Source organism: Peromyscus californicus, unplaced genomic scaffold (genome assembly GCF_007827085.1).
Source record: "Peromyscus californicus insignis strain IS unplaced genomic scaffold, ASM782708v3 Scaffold_14__1_contigs__length_90479793_seg_1, whole genome shotgun sequence".
NCBI lineage: Eukaryota > Metazoa > Chordata > Mammalia > Rodentia > Cricetidae > Peromyscus > Peromyscus californicus.
Window position 1 is genome coordinate 1913042 of NW_026294435.1, and position 26590 is coordinate 1939631.

Genomic DNA, 26590 nt, shown 5'->3' on the forward strand with positions numbered 1-26590 from the left:
TGATGCCATAAACCCACATATGACATCATACAACTCTGTAAATTTTCTTCTAGATATTTTCATAGCCTCTGCTTGCCTCCAGAGGCACCAGGTACTCAATTATTTCATAAGCATATGTGGGAGCAAAAAGCTAAAATGTTATTCACACAAAATAAAATATTATTTAAAATAGATTTTGTACCTGTCTTTCAGTTAGGAAATTTTCTTTACTTATCTAAGTCATAGTTTCAGAGAAAAGCCCTTGTATGCCAACCCTTGTTGGCAAAATACGTTCATGTAATTTATTTTCTATAAATTATTTTAAAATGTTTTGATAAATTAGGTCACACTATATGTTCAACAAAAATAATGAATAAACATTTATGGTTTTCATACTCTGATTGAAACTTCTTGTTGCAACCCTATGACCATTATGTATGTGTACAAACATAATGGACATTGGAAAGCAAAAGCCTTTAAAGTTTGGTTTTATGTCTTTCTCCTTATAATAAACAAGATGGCTAGTAGTGAAATCTTCTTTATCTCTTTTCCCAGGTGCTCAATGAAATAAATAGAATCTACCAAATCTTTTATTGCGGGAAATATCCCAGTACTTCAGTTTCAAAACTAGCAAGCATCTGTTGTTAATTACAATATCATCTTGATGATTTTATTATTAAAATATAACATAACTTGTGAGTGAAATTATGTTGACTTTATTCCCTAAGAACGACTATAACGGCTGAACAGCATTGGCATATGCCTTTAACCCCAGCATATGGGAGGCAGAGCCAGGCAGATTTCTGTGTCTTCAAGGCTAGGCTGGTCTACAGAGTGAGATTCAGGACAGGCACCAAAACTACACAGAGAAACCCTGTGTGGAAAAACGAAAAAAAAGAAAAAAAGAATGACTATAACAGCTTCTCATCTTTGAAATGTAAATAAAATATATATAATGAATTCTATTAGAGTTAAAAGAATATCTTGAATTGTGTGTTTACTGATTTTGAAAGAGTACATAGAGTTATTTTCAATAATAGTTACCATTAATTTTATAGAATATATCATAATATATTAGCATGTATGTGATAAACAGATAAATTCAAATGCAAATATAAACAAATATTAATAATTATAATTACTTATCAGAAAATTACTTATTTCTTTTTTAAGTTTGGTACATTTGAAAATTTAATTCCCAGAATCTTAAAAGTTTACATATAAGTTCTAGTGAATGGATTTTGATTAATTGTTATTCTATTTCTTCTGTATGTATCACCAGCTTCATTAAACAGAGCTTAATGCACTTGAATGATATTGTCTCCAAGTATTAAAGGCAAAGGTGTCAAATATGCAGTTCATAAATATAACCACTGACTTATTTGTAAGTAGCCGTGATCAGAAAAACAAAGTGACTGAAAAACACTTTACACAATTAAGGTGAGAAGTGGGAAACAGAAGCTGCTTCCTAATGCTCCTTATAATTTCTGGGATGTTAAGGAATTATACCTCAAATATAAATAATATGATGTATTTATTGAAGACTTACCAGTAGGTGAAAGTCTTCCCATTAATGAAATTGTGTCCCAGTATGAATGTAGATGCAAAGTTCTGATGAAATAATTGCTTCTATAATTAATCTCATTACTTAATCATTTATTGTATCTTTTTACTGTTTCATTGTTAGAAAAATAATTAATGTAAATCCCAGGTAAATAGTTTTATATAATATGCACTACTTTAGAGTTGAAAACCATACAAGTAAATATCTCAATAAAATCTAGGTGAATAAATCTGTATGTTAAAGTAGCTGCTTCAAGGGTGCATATTGTGGTTCAAAACTTTAAACCTAGCACTCAGGAGCCACAGGTATATAGACCTCTATTAATTCAAGACCAGCATCATCTATACCAAGAGTACTAGGCAAGCCTGGATAAGTTATGCCTTATATGAAAATACAAAAGAGTTGTTTCATAACACAATTTATATTTCTCTAATATGCAGAAAATATTTTAATTGCATACTTAAAAGTATAAAACCAATATAATACTTACATATTAAAATAAATGAGTCATAATGAAATCCATGGTTTGACTCTCAGCAGTCATCACTAAAATAAACTGTGGCACATGTATTTAATTAAGTGTCCAGTAATAAATATACAATTCAATTTTATCCTGTCTTAGTTACAATTTGCTACATTCCTTATGATTAGTGTGCATATAAAATTTTATCACTTTTTTATGTTTTTTGTGTTTGGATGTCTCCTATCATTATTAGACGATAAAATACTCTCTATGGTATGAGGCATTACAAGCCAATGAGATTCTGTTGCAGATGATAAAATTAAGAGTTCAGCCAGAATCTTTAGGTTTTCCATAAAACTCTTGGGTGATAATAAATTTTAAGTAACACATTGACAGAGTTACAAATTCCTTACATGAGATTATATCTAATGCCTACAAAATAATTTCGATATGTTCAGAAAGTCTATTATTGATTCTACCATTAATGTTTATTCCAATCTTCAAAATTCACTTAGCTTTATAGTTTAGCACTTATTAACATTACCTGAAACATGGTGATTCATATGAAATTTTATAAGTACTGTATATATTGTCTTCTAATACTGTACAATAATCTTATTATAATTCTATCTCTGCCATAAAAAATGAAAGAATTTAATCAGCAAGTACAATTGCCAAAGAGAACAAAACTGTACCTTCCTCTGGAACACCTGGTGCAAGGTCCAATATCACCTGTATGATAGGTATTCCTACAAATAGTTTGACAACATATACTAATTCTAATATTGTATTTTCACAAAAAAAACTTTATGATAGTTGTAAAGATTCAGTAGATAAACAGGAAGACTTAATACTTAAATTAACATTTATGAGAAAGTTTCTCATGAATTAAATGTCAAATAATAATGCAATGTAGAGCCAAGGAATGTTGTACTGTTTGTATGTTTTATGTTTATTTGAGACAAGTAAACTAATTAGTGGGTTACTATTTACCATGTAGTGTTTTGTTTGTTTTTTTTATATCACGATCAAAGTCTCCTCTTACTCCTCTTTTCCCACTCCCTCCTCCATCACCCTCCATCCCACACTTCCTCCTCTGTTTCTCTTAAGAAAAAGGTGTGCCTCACATGAATATCAGACAGCCATGGTATATCAAGTATCAAGTTTTAGTGAGACTAGGGTATCCCCTCTCTTATTAAGGCTGGACAAGGCTGTACAGAATGAATAATAGCATCCAAAAAAAAGCAACGGTGTCAGAGAAAGCTTGAGCTCCACTGTTATGAGTCCAGTGTAGACGGATCACTAAACTATCTTATTAAATAAAAAAAAAGGAGCCAGAAATTGGAGTTAAACCCTGAGAGAGATCAGAGGAATAGGAAGAGCCACCAGCCAACCCCACCTCATCAAGCCCACAGCTTCCAAAAACTGGGATACTTCCTGTCTACTCACAGCTATGTATGCTTTGCTGTTCTGCCATCTGATTTGCTCTCTGTCCAGCAACATCACTTCCTCTTCCTTCCCAGATCTGTCATTACCTGTCTGTCTATCCAGACCTCCAGATTTCCATGGTTAACTACTGTTGGAATTTAAGGCATGTGCCACCACATCTGGCTCTGTTCCCAGTGTGGCCTTGAACTCACAGAGAACCAGACATATACCTCCCTGCCAACTGACAGGATTAAAGGTGTGTGCTACCATTGCCTGACTTCTGTGTTTACTTATAATTGCTGACTTTTTCCTCTTATCTCCAGGCAAGCTTTATTTATTAAAGCACAAATAAAATATCACCACGTTTTCCCTTTTTTGTCTAATAAAAAAATTAAAAAGTTATAACTAATATAAGAAAAACTATATAAAATAACTGCAATAACTATATACAATATACAAGTAACAAATACATCAACAATGTCTAATCCAACAAGAAGACCAAGTTACACATCTGTAACAAATATGCAGAAGGCCTAGGTCAGTCACATTCAGGATCCCTGGATGGCTGTTCAAACTCTGTGAGCCACTATGAGCCCAGGTTAATTTGTTCTCTAGGTTTTCTTGTGTTTTCCTTGACCTCAATGGCTTCTTCAAGCCTTCCTCCCCTTTTTTCACATGATTCATTCCTACCTAATGTTTGACTGTGGGTATATGCCTCTGTTTCCATCAGTTGCTGGGTGCAGCCTCTCTGATGACAGTTGAGACTAGACATCAATCTAAGAGTATAGCAGAATATAATTTGGAATCATTACATTGACATTTTTTTTTCTGCCAGACCTATGCTAAGTCTCTGGGCTAGGCTGCCTCTGGGTCATGGGTTTTAAAGTTTGGTCAGTCATTGGTTGGTCACTCCCTCAATTTCTGCACTACCTTTACTTGAGCACATCTTGTACATAGGCCAAGTTGTAGGTTGAAAATTTGGTGGTTTGATTGAGATCCCAATCCCTCCACTGGAATTCTTTTTTCTTAGCCATGATTTTGTATTATTAATTTTTTTATTTTACATACAAGCCACAATTTCTCCTTCCACCTCTCCTCTTGTTCCCTCCTTCTACCTCATTTCTGCCCCACATCCTCTTCTCAGAAAAGGTAAGGCCTCCAATGGGAGTCAACAAAGCATAGCATATCAAGTTGAGGCAAGTCTAAGCTCTCCCTCTCTGTATTAAACCTGAGTGAGGCATTCCACTATAGGAAATATGTTCCAAAAAATAAACTCATGCAACAGGGAAAGATCCTGTTACCAGTCCTAGGTGACCCACAAACAGACCAATCTACACATCTGTCATGCACATAAAGAGGGCCTGCAGGCTCCCTAGCTGTTGGTCTAGAGTACATGAGCTCTCACAAGCTCAGGTCATCTGTCTCTGTGGGTTGTCCCACCATGATCTTGTCCCTCCTTCCTCTCTTCAATTGAACTCCTGTAGCTTGACCCACATTGCAGCCTAAAAGACAAGCTCCCAGAACTGTACCAGGGCTATAGAAAGAAAGCCTTAAAAATAGCAGGACTTAGAAATATTTCTTATCTCTCTGAGGAAATAAATATTCACACACAATCTGAGGGTCATGGGTTTTATTCTTTCCAGCTCTTTTGTTAGTACAGCTTTCATACATACTCAACAAGAAACTTTAGGCAATGAAAAAGTTTACAAAAACTACTTCTCAGGGTCACAATGCATTCCTTGAGTAAACAATAAGGGACACACTCAAAATTGTCAGCTTTCTGTTAAGTGGGCAACTGTAAAGGGGAATTTAGCTATAAAGCTGTCTCATGAGGAGATACCCTATCAGGGATTACAGAGGAAAAAGGCTAACCTATTGAGAGGTCTAAGGAAGAGATGAAGTTGCATGATATTCTACACTTCTTAAGTGTATTTATCCTTATAGGCTAACATTATGTGATTAACAAAACATAAAGGTGTCAGTTTTTCTTGCAGCTTTAAGAGGAGAGTGCAGCAACATTGCTGGAAGCAGTTTTTGAGCAGTTTGTGAGTAACCATGGTAACCTGAAAGAGGAAGGCTATAAAACAACAGTGGAGACAAATAGCATTGGACACTTCAACACTTTCACCAAAAGCTGACATTGAAAATCATCCCAAGTCTGAAAATGCATTTTCTCATCCTGTGTGCAAACCCAGAGGACAAAGAGGGAAGTTTATAACTTTTTCATTCAAGGCTGTGAGGCCAGACCAGTCTTGGCCATTTTTGAAGCCTTTCCCACAGTTTTCTGGGTGTAAAGCTGTTTGTCTCCAGACTTGGTTAACTGCGTTTTCCTTTTATCAACATAAATTTCAGGACTTGAACATAAACAGTTAGGTAGCTGAGCCTAGAATCTTGTACCATAAACTATGGTGGAAGCATTAAGGTAACTCTAAGTAGTTAAAAGTTAGGTTTATTTGGGGGTTTTACTATACAACAAGTAAAGGGATAGTTTACATGGTCTGGGAGAGATGAAGTGCAGTCCAGCAGTGATCTCTGGAGAACTCTGCTCAGTCTACCATGTAACATTCAGGATTACCAGGAACCAAAAGAGCAGCCCCATCTGGATCTCGGGTCTTAAGGGCTCCTGTCTCAGACCCGCCTCAAGGGCAGGCAATAGGTAGGCATGACAGTTACCGGAAACTTCATTGAGGGTAATACTTCCAGGTCAAAGCTGGAACAGCTACCCACTATAATAAACTGAGATTAGAATTACATGCAGAGTGTTAACTGCTAAAGAATTTTGAGTAGGGAATTCCACTGGTCTGTGCTATCAGCTAGATTTTGCAAAAGAAACTGGCAGTAATTTAAGTCCTTTTGTGTCTAAAAGGCTGATTCAATAAACGAGACACCTGCAGTTATGTCCTTGTACATTATCTGTGAAAGTTTAACTGATATTCCATTCACAGAGATACTCAGTCTAATTGATTGCATTATCACCTAGCTAATGATACAAAAGGGGCTTCTACATTTCTCGTTATTTTATAGAAAAAAGGCTTAACTCTGAAGGTTTATTTTATTCACCAGAATTTTACAGTATAGGAAGAAGTCATCCTACTATCATTCACAGGATTAGCAGTGCCCAATAAATGAGGAACACATTGAAAACAGTTGTGGGAAGAATCACATGGCTATTTTAAAGAATAAGTGTGGTGGCACAAGAAAATTAGACAGAAGCAGACAGTTATTCATAGGCAATGGTCTCATAAGCCTTGCTTAATAAGATTCTTCCATCAAATAGTTGTTCATCTGGTTGGCAGACCTAATGAATATCAGCTGTCATCTACTGCATATTCTTGCAGACCTCAACAGGCCTAGTGCTTGGCTGTGGATCTCTGCATCTGCTTCCATCAGTTGCTCGGTAAAGGTTCTATCAGGACAATTACGGTAATCACAAATCTAAAAGTATGAAAAGTCCAGTTCAGGTACCCTCACCACTATTGCTGGAGTCTTTAGTTGGGGACATCCTTGTGGTTTTTTAGGAGTTTTTTTGAGAATACATTTATCCCTAACCGCATAATGGCTCACTCTGTCAAGATATCTATTTCATTGTTCTCCCTCTCCATACCTCTCCCATATCAGTTATTCCAATTCCTCATGTTTCTGGGTCTGGGCTAACTCACTGTAGATGACTTTTTTTCTAGTTCCAAAAATTTTCCTGCAAATTTCATGATGCCATTGCTTTTTACTGCTGAATATTACTCCAGTGTGGACAACATTTTATTTATCCATTCTTCAATTGAGGGGCATTTAGGTTGTTCCCAGATTCTGGCTATTACTATTAATGCTGCTATGAACATGGTTGTGGGGGAGCCACCCACAACTTTTTTCCACAGGATACTCTTGAGGAGTGAGGGATAAAAATGTAAATAGAATTTTTGTATGTTGAACCATCCTTGCATCCCTGGGATGAAGCCTACTTGATCAAGGTGCATAATTTTTTTGATTTATGCTTGGATTTGGTTTGTCAATATTTTATTGAGTATTTTTGCATTAATTTTCATGGGGAAGATTGATCTGTAATTCTCTTTCTTTGTTGCATCTTTGTGTGGTTTGGGTATCAGGGTAACTGTAGCCTCATAAAATGATTGTTAGTGTTCCTTCTGTTTCTATTGTGTGGAACAATTTGAAGAGTATTAGAATTAGCTCTTCTTCGAAATTCTGGTAGAATTCTGCACTGAAATCATCTGGTCCTGGGCTTTTTTTGGTTGGGAGACTTTTAATGACTATTTCTATTTCCTTAGGGGTTTCTGGCCTATTTAAATAATTTATCTGGTATTAATTTAATTTTAGTATGTGGTACCTATCCAGAAAATTGTCCATTTCTTTCAGCTTTTCCAATTTTGTGGAGTAGGTTTTTGAAGTATGACCTTATGATTCTCTGGATTTCCTCATTGTGTGTTGTTATGTCTCTCTTTTCATTTCTGATATTGTTGATTTGGATGTTCTGTCTCTCTTTTGGTTAATTTGGATAAAGGCTTGTCTATCTCGTTGATTTTTTCAAAGAACCAACTCTGTTTTATTGATTCTTTGTATCATTCTCTTTGTTTCTATTTCATTGATTAAAGCCCTCAATCTTGGCTTTGATACCTCTTGGTTGAGTTTGCTTTTTTTGTTCTAGAGCTTTCAGGTGTGCTGTTAAGTCACTAGTATGAGATTTCTCCATCTCCTTTATGTGGGTATTTAGTGCTATGAATTTTCCTCTTAGCACTGCTTTCATGCTGTCCCATGAGTTTTGGTATGCTGTACTTTCATTTTCATTGAATTCTTTAAAATCTTTGATTTCTTTCTTTATTTCTTCCTTGACACATTGGTGATTCACTTGGGCATTGTTCAGTTTCCATGAGATTGTAGGCTTTCTATAAGTTTTGCTGATGTTGAAATCTAACTTTAACCAATGGTGATCCAATAAAATACAGGAGTTTATTCAAAATTTTTTTCTGTATCTGTTGAGATTTGCTTTGTGACTGAGCATGTGATCACATTTAGAGAAGGTTCCATGGGGTGCTGAGAAGAAGGTATATTCTTTTGTGTTAGGGTGGAATGTTCTGTAGTTATCTATTAAGTCCATTTGAGTCATAACTTCTGTTAGGTCCCTTATTTCTCTGTTAAGTTTCAGTCTGGCAGGTCTATCCAGTGGTGAGAGTGGGGTGTTGAAATCTCCTACTACTAGTGTGGGGGTTTGATGTGTTATTTAAGCTTTAGTAATGTTTCTTTTGGAGCATAAATGTTCAGAACTGAGACTTCATCTTGGTGGATCTTTCCTGTAATGAGTATGTAATGTCCTTCTTGATCTCTTTCATTTGATTTTAGTTTGAAGTCTATTTTATTAGTTATTAGGATAGCTACACCAGCTTGCTTCTTAAGTCCATTTGATTGGAAACTCTTTTACCATCCTTTCACTCTGAGATAGTGTTTGTCTTTAAATTTGAGGTGTGTTTCTTGTATGCAGCAGAAGGATGGATCCTCTTTCCATATGCATTCTGTCAGCCTGTGTCTTTTTATAGGTGAATTGAGACCATTGAAATTAATGGATATTAATGACCTGTTATTTTTTGTTGGTAGTGTTGTGTATTTCTCTTCTTTGGTATTTGTTGGTGTGGGATTATCTAGATGTGAGAGAGACAGATAGAAACACAAGAAAGTCTCAGGAGGGCCTGGATCCTTATCTACTGGCCCCTTCTGTCTCTTCTAAAGGGCTTTTTAAAGGAATTCCAAGGGGTGGAGCAAAAGACGGCACCTAGCACAGCAAGTGCAGACCCTTCCAAACACCTAGTAACCATGCATGTAGTCAATACTTCCCCTTATGCAGTCCTGCTGGGTAAAGCAAACTCAGATCTCACTAGGAAACCTCTATGGACTCCCACACATGGTTTGGCAAGTGTTCTTACAGTATGATTAAGCATCCTTTGGTTATATGCCCAATGGTATTATCATAGGATCTTGTGGTAGATTGAGTTTTGATTTTCTGAGAAACTGACAAACTGATTTACAAAGTGGATGTCTAAGTTTGTACTTCCACCAGCAGTGGAAGATTGTTCCCCTTACTCCATATCCTTTCCAACATATGCTGTCATTGGTGTTTTTTATCTTAGCTATTCTGACAGGTGTTAAGATGATATCCCAGAGTAATTTCAAATTGTAGTTCCCTGATGACTAAGGATGTTGAGAAATTCCTTAAACGTATTTTGGCCATTTGAGATTCTTCTATTAAAAATTCTCTTTGTAGATCTCTACCTCATTTTATCATTGGATTATTTAGTATTTTGATGTCTTGTGTCTTGAGTTCTTTATATATTTTGGAGATTAGCCTTCTGCTAGATGTGAGGTTGGTAAAGATCTTTTCTGTAGGCTACTGTTTTGTCTCATTGACAGTGTGCTTTGCCTTATAGAAGCTTTTCAATTTTAGGAGGTCTCATATGTTAATTGTCAATCTTATTGTCTATGTTTCTGATGTTATATTCGGGAAATAGTCTCCTGTGCAAATGAGTTTGAGGCTACTTCCCTCTTTCATGTTGAGGTCTTTGATCAATTTGGACTTGCTTTTCATGCAGTGCAATAAATATGGATCTATTTGCATTCTTATATATATGAACATCCAGTTATCCCAGCACCAATTATTGAAGATGCTTTCTTTTTTCCATTGTATAATTTTGGCTTCTTTATCACAAATTAGGTGTTCATACCCACATGTCTGTTTTAAGGACAATATCAAGCTGTTTTTATTACTATAGCTCCACACTAGAAGTTGAAGTCAGGAATGGTTATGTTTCAAGGAGTTCCTTTGTTGTACAGGATTTTTTTAGCTATCCTGAGTTTTTATTTTTCCAAATGAAGTTGAGTATTGTTTTTTTTTAATTTTTTTAAAGAATTGTGTTGGGATTTTGATGGGAATTGAATTGAAACTGTAGATTGCTTTTCATAAGATTGTCATTTTTCCTACGTTAGTCTTACCTATCCAAGAGAATGGCAGGTCTTTAGATTTTCTGATATTCTCTTCAATTTCTTTCTTGAAAGACTTAAAGTTCTTGTCTTATAAGCCTTTCACTTATTTGGTTAAAGTTACTCCAAGATATGTTATATTATTTGTGGCTATTGTGGAGGGTGTTGTTTCTCTTATTTCTTTCTTATCCTATTTATAATTTGTATATAGGGAGGCTATTTTTTAGTTCATTTTGTATCCAGCCAATTCACTAAAGGTGTTTATCAGCTGTAGGCATTCCCTGGTATAATTTTTGGTGTCACATATTTACTATAATATTATCTGTGAATCAGGTTACTTTGCTAATGAATTCCCCACAAATGCCTGCCTTGAGAGGATTTCTGTCAGAGTGCAGAACAGATACTACAAGTAGCTAAGGATTTTAATCTGAGGGATACCAAATGAATCTAAGCACACTGAGTTCATTTGTACATTCCTTTATTCTTCTAATTTAGTTCTATCTACACAGTTTCTTTTCTGTTCTCATACTTAGCTCCTCCCAGCCCCTCCTGCTCTCAGTCCCTTCTGCTGTTCTCTCATCATTCTACCTAGTTCTTTCTGTCTCCATTCTCATCTTTGTTCTTCTCAATCAATTCTTCTGTTGTTTTCTCTCATATCTATCTAGGTCTTTTCCATCTTCTTTTCTTTATTTCCCCAAGTGTATGTATGTATATATATATCCATTCATTAACAGCTTGTTAGTAAAATCCACAAAGTAAACTCTCAGGGACACGTATTCTGATAAAAGTAATACTTGGCAAAGACTTGGTCAACTTAATTGGTGATTGACAACAGCTGTAGGATGTAAAAGGTTCTGGCTATCTCTTAAAGGGTGAGCTACAAATGTTACAAGGAAAGAAATTAAACCAATAAAAGATTTAAGAAAAAGGCAAAGAACATGTGTACTATTTTGTATGATTAATAATATGCAGATATGGTTAGTCAGTTAACAGTCTTTTTCTGTTAGTCACCTGGATCTCAGGACCTATATATAATTAGTCTACTGAGCCTAAAATCTTGCATTAAAAACTGGTGTAGAAATAAATACAAAGTGTTAATATTTATTTGAATCACAGTGGGGAGGTGCTAATGGAGGAAGCTTAGGGCAACATAGGTGCTATTGATCTCTTGAAGGACTAAGATATACCAAGGCCAGACACCAGCACTATCACTTCTGGTTCACTATAATTCTTCTAAAGAGTTTCGATCCAACAAAGCCAGACATCTGCAATTCCACTCTGTGAAAATTCTACAAAGACATTTAGTCTGGCTAATATTCATCTTGTTAGTAGCTAAGGATGGTAAGTGGTAATACCTCTAAGTGTCTCTGGTCCACATGGAACAATAGGTCTAGTATGAAGCATATTTTAGTGTTTCTATTAATAAAAGTTGTACAGTTAAATAAGAAACCATCTTCTAGACTATCCACAATTATATGTGCCCATAAGATTGAGATGCAATCATGAGGGTACATGTACACATAACATGGAAATGCATAGTAAATGGTTAGAATCATAGCCATTATTGCACAAGTTTACAAGAGACAGGCAATTCATTCAAAATGCAGTAATTCCATAATGCCTTGCATGATGGTTTTCTCTAACAGAACTCTTAGTTCTGATAGGTTGATCCTCTGAACACTAGTTGTCACTGTTGTATACTCTCATGGACTTTTGCTACCAGCGACTCTCAAAACTTTGCCTTAATCCTTTCTTATTTCTATCCTCTTGATCTCCTTAAATTGTCTTATTACTCTAGGTAGAACTTTGAGAATTATATTGAATAGATATGAGGTGATGTATGGCCTTTTCTTGATCCTAATTTTAATGGTAACACTTTGAGTTTCTTCCATTTAATTTGATGTGGGTAATTTGTTTGCTCTATATTACCTTAATTATATTTAGGTATATCCCTTGTATCCCTAATCTCTTCAAGAATCTATCAAGAATGAGTTCTAGATTTTATCAAAAGATTTTTCAGCATCTAATGAGATGATCATGGATTTTTTTTTAATCTTTCAGTTTGTTTACGTGGTGGATTACATTGACAGGTATTCTTATTTTGATCCATGCCTGCATCTCTGATAGGAAGCTTACATGATCATGGTAGATTTTTTTCATATATTCTTGGATTCCATATGCAAGTATTTTATTCAGTATTTTTGCATCTATGTTTATGAGAAAAAACTGTTCTATAATTCTTTTTGCTGAGTCTTTTTGTGGTTTGGATATAAGGGTAACTATAGTCTCATAAAATAAATTTAGCAAAGTTTCTTCTGTTTCTATTTTGTGAAAGAATTTAAGGACTATTGTTATTAACTGTTCTTTCAATGTTTGATAGAATTCAACACTAAACCATTCTGGTCCTGGGCTTTATTTTTGGTTTTGAAATTTTAGTGACAGAATCTATTTCTTTGGAAGTTATAGATCTATTTACATTATTTGTCTGGCCTTGAATTAATTGTGGTAAATGGCATCTGTTTAGAAAATTGTTCATTTCTTTGAGATTTCCCAATTTTGTGGAAAACAGATTTTTGATGGGTAACAAAATGATTCTTTGTATTTCCTTGGGTCTCTTGTTATGTCCCTCTTTTTGTTTCTGATTTTGTTAATTTGTACATTATGTCTCTTCTCTTTAGTTAGTTTGCATAACGGTTTGTTTATCTTGTTGATTTTCTCAAAGCACCACCTCTGTTTCATCAATTATTTGTATTTTTCTACTTCTATTTATTGATGTCATCCCTAACTTGACTATTTCCTGCCATGAATTCTGCTTGTGTGTGTTTGCTTCTTTTTGTTCTAGATCTTTCAGGTATACAGTTATGTCACCATTATGAGGTCACTCCAATTTCTTCATGAAGGCAATTGGTGGTACAAACTTTCTTCTTAGTACTATTTTCATTGTACTGCTTTCAAGTTTGGGTATGTTGTGCATCCATTTTCATTGCATTCTAGGACATCTTTAACTTCTTTTTATGTCTTCTTTGACCCAATGGTAACTCAGTAGAGAGTTGCTCAGTTTTCATGAGTTTATAGGCTTTCTGTTGTTTCTGTTGTTGCTGAAATCTAGCTTTAATCCATGATTCTCCAATAAAATAGAGATGGTTACTTCAATTTTCTTGTATCTTTTGAGACTTACTTTGTTAGGGAGTATGTAGTCAATTTTGGAGAAAGTTTCATGAGGTGCTGAGAAGGTATAATCTTTTGAGTTTTGGTGAAATGTTCCATAGATAGCTTTTATGTACATTTGAGTCATAATGTCTGTTAGTTTCATTATTTCTTTGTTTATTTTATAGTTAAACTACCTGTCCATTAGCAGAAGTGGGGTATTGAAGTCTATCATTTTTTTTTTTTTTTTTTGGTTTTTCGAGACAGGGTTTCTCTGTGTAGCTTTGCGCCTTTCCTGGAACTCACTTGGTAGTCCAGGCTGGCCTCGAACTCACAGAGATCCGCCTGGCTCTGCCTCCCGAGTGCTGGGATTAAAGGCGTGCGCCAAAATATAAGAAGTCTATCATTTTTAATTTGTTGGGTTCAGTGAGTGATTTAAGCTTTAGTAATGGTTCTATGACAAATGTAGCTACTATTGCATTGGGCATAGCTGTAAAGAATTAGGATGTCATCCTGGTGGATTTTTACTTTAATAACTATTAAATGTCCTTCTCTATGTCTTTTGATTAAATTCAATTTGATATCTATTTTATTAGATATTAGGGTAGCCACATCAGTTTGCCTCTTAGGTCCATTTGATTGGAAAATCTTTTTCAATCAGTTTACTCTGAGGTAATATCTATCTTTGATTTTGTGATGTGTTTCCTGTATGCAACAGAAGGATGGCTCCTGTTTACATACAATTCTGTTAACCTGTCTTTTTATTGGTGAATTGAACCCATTGATATTGAGAGATATTAATAACCAGTTGTTGTTGCTGTTGTTGGTGTGTGTGTGTGTGTGTGTGTGTGTGTGTGTGTGTGTGCATGTGTGTGTGTGTTTCCCTTCTTCAAATTTTGCTGTTGTGAGATTATCTATTGCCTGAGTTGTCCTGGCTATAATTAACTTGCTTGAGTTGTAGTTTTCCAAACTACAAGAGACCACAGATGCTAACCCAGACTATTATATCCAATAAAACTTTCAATCACCATAGATAGAGAAAACAGAATATTTCATGACAAAGTAAAATTTAAATAAAATCTATCCACAAATCCAGCCCTACAGTAGGTACTAGAAGGAAAACATTAACCCAAGTAAGGTTGTCATGTTTGAGTCTGTAGTTCCTGTTCACATATGAAAATTTCCTGTCTGGAGTCTCTCTGTGTTTTCTTTATTGTTTATATTTCAATTTTCAACTCTTAGATAGTTTCCTTCACTTGTATGTTTTTTTTACATTATTTAAGGGATTTGTTTATTTTCTCCAATTACTGTTTATATTTTCCTTAATTTCTTTAAGACATTTACTCATTTTCTATTTAAGCACCTCTAGCCTCTTCATGAATTTCTTTTTAAAAGTAGTTATATTGTGTTTCAGCTGTGCTAGAATATTCAAGTCTTGCTGCTAAAATATGGCTTGAATCTGATGTTGCCATATTACCTTGGCAATAGACTTAATTACAGATTAATATTCTGAAATCCAAAGTTAGTGGTTAATATATGTAAATATATCCTTGTTCTGAATTACTGAGTCCTGTTTTTGAAAATAAACTGATAATTATTTCTTTAAACTGTTTAATGTAATAGAATCTCCTTAACTCCTTTTACAAATTTTTTATGTTAAGGGATTGTAATTATTAGAATTTTATTTATTCTCTTCCAATATGTGCTTGTCAGTTTGCTATTATTTTGTTAAATATATAGTATTAGTGTTGCCTTTTGAAAAATAGAACAAAGTAAAAACCATAGGAGGCAGAAATGTCACTTTTTTATTTGGGAATACATGCAAGCATTCATAAGTAACATGGTCACTGTTGAGGTACACACACACATACACACACACACACACACACACACACACACACACACCACAAAAATAAACAAAGGAAATGGCTAGTAATTTGAACACAAAAAGAGGGGGTAAATAGGGAGTTTTGGATAGAGAAATGGGGAAGGAAAGTGACATATTGTATTATAAAAAATTAAAAATATATTTTAAAAGTGGCTACTGTTGGATTTACAAACCCAAATTTTATTTCTTATCATCTGATAATTTCAACCAAATAAAAAATGATTTTTTATCCTTTTCCTTGTCATTATTTGTGCTATTCTGGTTTAAAAACCTCTAAGCATGTATAATACTAAGAATTTTTTAATTAGTAGATTATGTGGACATGGCATTGATGAGGGTTTAAGAAAGCAAAGACATCTGGTTAAGGTCCAGAGACAAGGGTTAGGAATCTAAGCAAATAATTTATATGTAAGCATAAACAGGAAGTAGAGAAATTAAAAATTGTATCTCTGAAGCACAAACTAAAAACACTTCCTACCCAATGCATTGTACACAACTTCAGTAAATGGTTTTTGAGACATTTGTTCACAATACCTTAATGATTACACCAGATTCATGTTTAAAAAAACTTATATGAAGTTTCTTTTTCATATGTTGAAGAACTGGGATGGTTCAAATATACAAGAGTTGGTGGAAATATTTTATTTTCATACCTTTTATTCTAATCTTATCTTTTTCAGTTATTTGAAGATATAGATTAACAATTATATTAATAAAATTATTGCTAAATATTGCTAAAGTATGCTGCATTGTTCAAAAACATTTTTAAAAAGTACTAAGTTGAAGCCGAAACAAAACAAACTCAACATAGTCATAGTTTATACTTTCAGAAGTTAAAATATAAAGGGTTTCATAGGTAAAGAGAGTCTGATTTTATGAACTTGTATTTTGCTGGGAAAAATCATGAAGGTGTCTGTGAAAAGACTTGAGAAGTTTACTTGATTTTATGCTATTCTTTTCATTCTTATATACAAAAAATATAAAGTTTCAATACATATGAAGTTTTCATAAGGTTCATGGGTGGAAATTTTATGTTTATAGGAACACAAGCAAAAATTTGATATTTTAAAATAAGTATTTGAAGTCTTTCAATGTTTATAGTCAATGTAAAAAAATAATTATACCCATATGTTGAATTTTAATAATAATGTTTACCTTATGTGTCTGTTTCATTTTATTTTCTACATCAAGTGGATATTTACAAAGTTAATAAAGAGGCTTTAATCAATATACTTTTCTTCATTTGATATTCATTCTAGCTCGTTTCAATAATGTTTAACAATGTTTTCAACATTATATTTTTTGAGCTACAGACTGCTTCAACATTTTTAATATTTTTTTCAGGTTCATCCTGTGATCATACATCTTGGAAAGATCATAAACAATATGTATCAATGAATTATTTAACAGTTCATTTCATTAATTACAAATCGACAAGTACAGTTCTCAGATCTTATGGGAATGAGGCCTATTTATATAGTTATATTTTCTTGTTTCTCTGTTAACTACTACTGTTCTTATTAGTGGCTATTTTGCTTGTTTTACTGAACTAAATTCATTACTGATTGGACTGAGACCCAAATCTGAATTTACTATTAATATATCTTTTCTACTTAGGAACATTTGTTATCAAGGTGACAGCCAATGATGCTGATGACCCTGCAACTGGTTATCATGCTCGAATCCTATACAACTTAGAACAAGGACAACCATATTTTTCTGTTGAGCCAACAACAGGTATTTATGAATTAAAAAAAAAATGAAACCCTCTATGGTTTTCAAGTGGGAATTTGTGAGCATATATCATCTGGATACAATGGTGTTCTATAGTAGATGCCATATTTCAACATTAGGAGTGATATCATTCCCTAATATTTAATTTTACTTAGACTTTAAACAGTGTTTCTATGATTTAGATATTAGAGATTACATATGATGTCATAGAATATATGTTTGATATAAAATTTATATAATGATTTTTTTTTTTTTGGTTTTTCGAGACAGGGTTTCTCTGTGTAGCTTTGCGCCTTTCCTGGAACTCGCTTTGGAGACCAGGCTGGCCTCGAACTCACAGAGATCCGCCTGGCTCTGCCTCCCGAGTGCTGGGATTAAAGGCGTGTGCCACCACCGCCCGGCGTTTTTTGTAAATCTATTAGAGAATTAAGAGCAAGGCAATTAAAAAATATTAGAAGAAGACATTGCCAGATTACAAGACCAGATGACATTTACCAAAAAAATGATAGTACCGTAAAAGTTCCCAACTGTATGAGACATAAGGGAACTGAAACTAGAAACCACAAAGACATATCTACATTCCTAACCAATGTCTAGGAGTCACTGTATATTATATGTGTGGTATAATATGGTAAAGAAACAAAGCTGTGTATTTTGTACATTTTTATCTTTGAGAAAGAATCATTTTATATTTTTAAACAAAGTTTATTTACCATTGCAGTTCCTGTTTGTATTAATCACTTGAACACCCTTGACAAAAAGAGGAATTTATGTGTTGTTTTAAAAAATGTATATTAAAAATTAGTTATTATTTTATGGAGATTAAAGCCAGGGCCTTACACATATTGAGCAGAAACTCTACTAGAAGCTCTATTATCAGTTGTAAGCATATCCATTGACTATTTAATATTTAAATGACCCTATTTGTTCAATGAGTATTAACTATTACCACCCACTCCAAAGCAAAGCCCTTATACATCTTACTCTTCTGAACTTATAGGCTACAAATATTCAACATCCTGGTTATCCTTTGCTTTACATCTAGTATCCACTTATGAGTGAATACATACCATGTTTGTCTTTCTGAGTCTGGGTTACCTCACTCAGGATGATATTTTCTAGTTCCGTCATTTGCCCACAAACCTCATGATGTCATTGTTTTTCTCTGCTGAGTAGTACTCCATTGTGGATATATACCACATTTTGTTTATCCATTCTTCAGTTGAAGGGCATCTAGGTTGTTTTCAGGTTCTGGCTATTAAAAACAATGCTGCTATGAACATAGTTGAGCATGTGTCCTTGTGCTGTGATTGATCATCCCTTGGGTATATGCCCAAGAGTGGAATAGCTGGGTCTTGAGGGAGGTTGATTAACAATTTTCTGAGAAAGCGTCATATTGATTTCCAAAGTGGCTGTACAAGTTTGCATTCCCATCAACAGTGTAGGAGTGTTCCCCTTGCTCCACATCCTCTCCAGCATAAGGTGTCTTCAGTGTTTTTGATCTTAGCCATTCTGACGAGTGTAAGATGGTACCTCAGAGTCATTTTGATTTGCATTTCCCTAATGACTAAGGATGTTGAGCAATTCCTTAAATGTCTTTCAGCCATTTGAGTTTCTTCTGTTGAGAATTCTCTGTTTAGCTCTATAGCCCACCTTTTAATTGAACTGTTGGGTATTTTGATGTCTAATTTCTTGAGTTCTTTATATGTTCTGGATATCAGCCCTCTGTCAGATGTGGGGTTGGTGAAGATCTTTTCCCACTCTGTAGGCTGTCATTTCAACTCACAACTCCAGGAATGCTACCTAGTAAAGAAGACTCTAAGAAAGACACAGGGATTACCAAACAACAGAGAAATAGATGAGATCTACATAAGCAAACTGGGGTTGGAGGGGGAAGGGAGGGCAAGGGTAGGGGTAAAGAGAGCTTAGGGGAGAGGTAGGTCCCAACTGGATCAGGAGAAGAGTGGGAGAACTGAGAATGAAATACCATGATGAATGAAGACCCCAGGGGAATAGGAAGAAACAGAGTGCTAGAGAGGTCGCCAGAAATCCACAAAGATACCTACAGTGTAGACTACTGGCAATGGTCAAGAGTGTGCCTGAGCTGACCTGCTCTGGTGATCAGAAGACTGAACACCCTGGCTGTCATGATTGAACTCTCATTCAGTGTCTGATGGAAGTGGATGCAGAAATCCATGACTGAGACCCAGGTGGAGCTCTGGGAGCTGCTATTGGAGCTCTCTCCAATAGGCGAGAGAGGAGGGATTGCATGAGCAAGAGATATTGAGACCATGATTGGAAAAAGCACAGGGACAAATAGCCAAACTAGTGGAAATGCATGAACTGTGAACCAATGGTAGAGGAACCCCCGTGGAACTGGACCAGGCCTTCTGGATAAGTGAGACAGTTGATTAGCTTGAACTGTTAGGGAGGCCCCCAGGCAGTGGAACCAGGACCTGTCCTTGGTGCATGGGCTGGCTTTTTGGAGCCTCAGGCCTATGCTGGGACACTTTGCTCAGCCTTGGTATAGGGAGGAGGGGACTGGACATGCCTTGGCTGAGTCTTCCAGGCTCTGTTGACTCCCCAGGTGAGACCTGCTTTGGAGGAGGTGGGAATGGGGGGTAGATTAGAGAGTGGAGGGTTGGGGGTGGGAGGAGAGAGGACAGCAGAATCTGTGGCTGATATATTATAAAATAAAAATACTATTAAAAATTGAAAGATTAAGAAAACAAACAAACAAACAAACAAAAAGATTCAGCATCCTAGCTAATTTTCCCAAAATTTTACAAATGAACAAATGAACAAACTTTTGGTTATTATTAAAATAAAAAGTCTTAATTTTAAAAAAGTTTATAATGTATTTTGTTAAACACTTAGATATTTAATTTCTATGGATTCATTTGGGATATGTTGATCCTCTTTGTCTAGGATCTTTGAGGATTAAAAGAATTATGGAAGATGATGTTTTGTTGTACTGTTATGGTAACAGTCTATCTTCTCTGAAATATTATTCATATATCTTATTATTCAGAATATGAAAGAGATATACTGCTTCATCCCATACAGTACCTTCCATTTTAAAGGCACTTTTCTTTTAAAAATATTTTCTAATAATATTTTTTGAACATTTCTCATCTCTCAACAAGTTCTAGAACCTTTTTTCCTGATTACTTCCTAACCCAAATTTGTTGTTTCTCTCTCTCTCTCTCTCTCTCTCTCTCTCTCTCTCTCTCTCTCTCTCTCTCTCTCTGTGTCTCTCTCTCTCTGTCTTCAAACACATAAGAAAACAAAATAAAAATAACGAAAAAACCTGAAACTCAAAACAAATAAATAAGCTCAAGTGCAGCCCATGCCAGTTAGCAGAACACTATGAAAAATACCTACCCCATGAACTCTCCCTTACACAAGGTTAAGATCTCAAAGACCCAACCCGTTGTCATCCCTTCCTGCCAAATGGGCCCATGGAGTCATACCCCTGCCACCACCTCTTGTAGATACTGCTCAGGTCCAGACCATGTAAGTCAGAAGAAAATGTGCAGGCCTTGCCACCCAGAAGAACAGCTGTAGACAATACCAATCAGAAGAGCTACCACGGTGCAGGCCATGCAAGTCAGAAAAACATACCACATCAGCCAGAGGGAAAAAAAAGTGGAACTTAGGCAGAGACTCAAAGCTGGACCAGAGAGCACACTGACTTCCAGAACTCTAGACAGGTAGCCATCTATGGACATCTTCTACTATCTCAGTGCCCCACAACACTACTCCCCAATCTCCACTCCCCTCCCTATTGTCACTTTCCACTCCCAACTGAAGCAGAGACACTCTGTTGGAATAAAGGTCACTCTAGCCTCTAAAAGTCCATACCCCAATCTCTGATGGAGACTTCCTACTTGACTAGAGGTCACACCTGCTGCCAGAAATTCAGGTCACAGATACCAGAGGACCAATGAGGATACAGACAAAACAAAATCCAACAAAGACAAACTTAGAAATCAGCACCTAGACGTATAATCACTCCAAACACAGGAGCCTTGATACCAGTCTAAGAACAGAATGAGCAACAACCAGAACAGTATGTCACCCCAGAGTTCAACAATACTACCACAATATTAATATTAAATGCTCCAACACAGCTGAAGCACAAGAAAATGACCTTAACAACAACTTTATGAAGATGATAGAGTTCCTTAGAGAAGGAAAGGAATAAACCCTCAAAAAATTCCAGAAAAACACCAACAAATATTTGGAGAAAATGAGTAAAATTGTTCAAAATCTAAAAATGGAAGTAGAAGCATTAAAGAAAACAATGAGGGAATTCAGAAAATGTAAAATCTAAGTAAGTAAACAATATACAAAAGATGAAGGTGAGAATCACTGGAAATTAATATAAGATAAAAGAGCTGCATCTATCAAAAGAAAATGTTAAATTAAAAAAAAAAAACATTCCTGACACAAAACATCCAGGAAATCTGGGAATTTCTGAAAGACCAAACATAAGAATAATGGAAATAGAAGGTAAAAATTTCAAGCTGAAAATTTATCTACCTTAAGAATACTATTTGGGATCTATCCAAAGGATGGTGCATTCTACCACAAGTACACCTACTCACCTATGTTCATCACAGCTTTATTCATAATAGTCATAAACTGGAAACAACCTTGATGTCCTTCAACTCAAAAATGGAGAAAGAAAACATAATACATTTACACATTAGAGTATTACTCAGCTGTTAAAATGACATCATTAAATTTTCAGGCAAATTCATGGAACTAGGAAAATCATCCTGAGTGAGGTATCCCAGACATAGAAAGACAAGAATGGTATCTTCACATACAAGTGGATACTAGTTGTAAAATAAAGATTAATCTTGCTACAATCCATGTATCAGAAAGGGCAAGTATAAGGAGAGCTCGAGGGGAGAGGGGATGCATGTATATCCCTAGGAAATGAAAATATAATATATTTCTTGAGTCAATTAGTAGAATGTGGGGGTGCAACAAGAGAAATTTGGTGCAGGAGCATGAGTAGAGGAAGAGAACACTGGGAGAGATGACAGAAATTGGGGGACACTTCTAGGGCTATGAAGAAACCTAGTGTATTGTGTAAACTCCCTGGAATGTAAGAGGGAGACTCTAGTGAAGACTCCTAGTAATGGAGTATATGGAGCCTGAACTGGCTGTCTTCTGCAAGCAGGGAAGTTTTTCTGTGGACAGATGAGGACAGCTACACAGCCCCAAAAGGTTCTATCCAAAATCTGTCCTGCATGCAAGATGTTCTTGAGTACAGTTGGTGCAGAACTTGTGGGAGTGGCTGAACAATGGCTGGTTCTACTTGAGTTTCTCTGTCTCTTCTTTTGCATAGAACTTAAAACCTGAAGAAAAAAGTTTGAGGAAGACATCCATTAAGAACTGAGTACCCTAATGTCTCTTTCTAGACATTGTTCAGCTGTGGATCTCTGTTTTATTTCCCATGTTTTGCAAAAAGAAAATGTTTCATGAAATATAAGCAAGGCACTGATTTATATGTATAGAAATATTTCAATAGCCTTTTCATTGCTATGTTTCTTTATCCAAATAACATTAATAGCTTTTCCTCTAGACACATGACCTATCTATTCTCATATTCTTTCCTCTTTAGCAATTCCAGATATGGGTTCAATCTCATGGAGTGGCCCTTATATACAATTTTATAATATGATCGGTTACTCTCATAACATTTGGACTGCTATTGCACCAATATATCTTTTAGTCAATTTGCTATTGTAGGTCACCAAGGTTTTAGTTGAATGATATTGATGGTTAACTGTATCCTATGATTATATGTAGAGTATCTTCTATCATCATGAATACTATTCAGCAGATGTGAAGTTTCCAGTAAGGCATTGAGTCGATTTTTCTGTATTTGATGATGTTAGTGTTATCTTCAGAAAAATGACCCTAAAGAGGTTGTAGAGAGAAACACATAATCTTTCAAAAGACTGTGATATTTAGGGCCCTCTTGAGACTTGTTTGGCCAGTGATTCAACATGACATAATCTACTGTAGGCACTGAAGGTTTTACTTGGGTCACTGTTTCCACTATTACATGGTGCCTCCATGATTCCTTTGATATATGTACATGTTTTCAGAAGCTTCTACAGTGGTAATTTTCCACTTGGCTTTTCAAATAACCTTACTGTTAGTTGTAACTCCCCATATTCCATCCTTCATCCTTCTCTCTCATTCCCTCCTTATTTAATCTTCTTATTTTAGTTTCTGATTTATCTTTCCACAATGCTATATACTATTTTCCCTTCATTGGGAGATCCTCTTCTCCACAGTGGTCCTTTACTAGGCACATAATCTCTGTGGTTATTTGGATTTTAGTGTTCACATAGAAAGTATAAAGGTAATATCTACCTATAATAGACAACAAATGATGTTTGTCCTTTGGAGACTGGGTTACCTCAACATGGATGATTTTTTCCAACTTCAACCATTATCTGCAGTTTTATATTTTTTCTAGATAGCTAAATAGTATTTCATTGTATAAATGTACCCCATTTTAACTATGCATTCATCAGTAGGTGGAAGGTGCTTCTAATTATTATAAATAGAATATTAATGAATATGAATAAGCAAATATATATGTTGCATGCTTTTTCAAGTATACATGTTAAAGAGTGGTATAGAGATTGATTGATTCCCATATCTCTGAGGAACCTACACACTCATTTCCATATGGCTGTACCAGTTTTGACTCCCACCAGTGAAAAACAAGTTTTCCCTGTCCCTGAATCTTTTCTTTCATGTACTATCATTTGTTTCATTAACATTAAAATATGAGTACTTAATTCCTTCATAAATCTTTGTAAAATGCTGACTTTTTCCAGGCATTATATCACATAAAAGATTTTTTAAGGTTTGTTCTTGGAACATCTTAAATACTTTTTAAAATAATGAAAAATAAAACATAAACATGGCTTTTGTATCATAGAAGTTACAGATGTCTAATACACATATGGATATCAATAAATACATATTCTTAATTCATCAATAACTACCAATTGAACATGAAGGATCAAATGAGAAAAAGAAAATGAAAGTAACTTACACTTTCTTATGAAGGACAATTTGCTGAACCAGGATCATAAGCTAAGTCTTGGGGAAGGAAAAACAGAGTAGACTGGCCTAATTATGGAGCAAATATAAAAGAAATTCCTTCTTAAATTGGGAAAAAATTAAGGCTACCAAAACACTTGAGTGACACCTATTATAATGTTGTATTAAAGGTATAGTCATGTTTAGTGATCTGATAAAAATCATAAACATAATTAGTGCTTAATTTTAACATTATTACGGTTCTCTCTTTTAGTGGCTAGAAAAAAACAGAATGAGGGTTACATCATGGGAAGCTTAAGAAGTTAGCTAGGAAATGGGATTGGTATGTAAAATTAAAAAAAAACTTACAAAAATAAATAAATAAAAACAAAAGAAAAAGACAAGAAATGGAGAGCAATAGGGAGATAGGGGGCACTGGAAGAATTTGGAGGACTTCTAGGAATAAATATGATCAAAATATATTGAAAAAAGTATCAAAGATCTAATAAAATATTTGTTAATAAAACAAAACAACAAAAGAAGTTTTTTATGAAGAGGCCATGGGTGATAATAATTGGAATTTTGCTACTTTTTTTTAAAGGAGTCATAAGAATATCTTCTAAAATGGATAGAGAGTTACAAGATACATACTGTGTAATTATTAAAGCCAGAGACATGCTTGGTCAGCCTGGAGCCTTGTCTGGAACAACTACGGTATCAATTAGGCTGTCAGATATTAATGACAACAAGCCAATATTCAAAGAAAGTAAGTAGAAAGTGTCTTGAATTTCCATTATGCTTTAAATCATTTGAATATGCACAGATGTTAAAGTTTGCTTTATATACAGAGTGTTGCAACAGTATAAAAATTATATAAAATAAATGGGCTAATTTGATAATGTAGAACTGCTATAATTTAATATAAAAGCATGAAATAGAGATGGAATAATGTATCTATACTCTACTGTTGTAGGCACAAATTACCACAAGCTGAGAACTTATCTATGATCTTTATAAATTTTGGTATGAGCTTCACTAGGCTATAACCAAAACATCCCAGAGCATTTCCTCTATCTTTTGGCCATAATCCCCTTCCTTGCTCATTAGAATTTTTGCATTGTTCAGTTGTCTGTCTAGATAGTACTGGGTATGTTTCCTTGATGGCTATTAGTTGGAAGACAGTCTTAAACCCTAAGTTGCCTGCTAATTCTTGAGTCACCATATATCTAAGAAGCATCTACTGAAGTAAATATTTCTCACACTGACATATCTATGCACAATGTGATTCAGGGTAAATTCTCTTTGTCAGTGTTACCTTATTAGCAATTTAATTCTATCTGCAAGCCTGATTCCTTTGATTATTTCAAGAAACATATTTATGGAATCATAAGAAATTGACATATTTACATTTTTGGAATTGATTCTGCACTTCCAAACAATAATTTAACTTAAAATTTTAGTTTTTATTCTTTAGCAGGAAAAGATTACATTTACTCTGATTATTTACTGTATATGTTAAATCACATGAAATTTCATTGTTTTTCTTTTCCCAGGAAGTCCCTCTTTAGGAACAAAAATACATTTATAGACATTTTTAAAAGTATGAAAAATTATCAATTATTATAATAAAATGACATTTGGTAAGAACTAAACAAAGAATAAAGAGAATAGCCAATATATTCATCAGCCATAGCATAATTTTCTTCATGTTGATTATATATATACAGAAATGAAACTGTCATTTTATTTGGATTTTAATTTTTATATTGTTTTTTTTTTAAATTTTGTCACTTATGTCTTTTATTTGTTAGTTTCTTCTGTCAATTTTAAGACCTAGTATCACTATTGTATCTTGAGTTTTCTCCAGTGTCCACCTGGCTCCTACAGGTGCTCAAACCCAAGCAACCACACAGAGAGTTATATTACTTATATACTGTATGGCCATGGCAGGCTCCTTGTTATCTAGTTCTTATATCTTAAAGTAACCCATTTCTATTAATCTGTGAGTTGCCACGTGGATTATAGCTTACCAGTACTTTACATCTTGCTTCTCACAGTTGTAGCAGCAGCTGGCAGCGTCTCCTGACATCCTTCCACTTCCCAGTCTTCTCTCTCATTGTCCTGCCTATACTTCCTGCCTGGCTACTGGCCAATCAGTGTTTTATTTATCAATCAATTAGAGCAACACATTCACAGCATACAGAAAGACATCCCCAGGTCACAATGATTTCCAACATGTAGCTACTCTGCTGCCTCAATTTTCCAAGTACAGAGATTATATCATGAGCTATATCACCTGGGAAAACTACCTTTTGATTTCCTATCCAAT

At 34.8% G+C, this 26590-nt stretch overlaps 1 protein-coding gene across 4 annotated transcripts in view; it reads left to right on the forward strand.

Moving 5' to 3' along the window:
• Cdh19 (cadherin 19) overlaps positions 1 to 26590 on the forward strand; it is a 108611-nt gene that overhangs the window by 36443 nt on the left and 45578 nt on the right. For all 4 annotated transcript variants that reach the window (XM_052736451.1, XM_052736450.1, XM_052736448.1 and 1 more), the window contains exons 4-5: positions 17065 to 17184; positions 24863 to 25027. In XM_052736451.1, coding sequence (XP_052592411.1) covers positions 17065 to 17184; positions 24863 to 25027 — 285 coding nt within the window. The remainder of the gene's footprint in view (positions 1 to 17064; positions 17185 to 24862; positions 25028 to 26590) is intronic.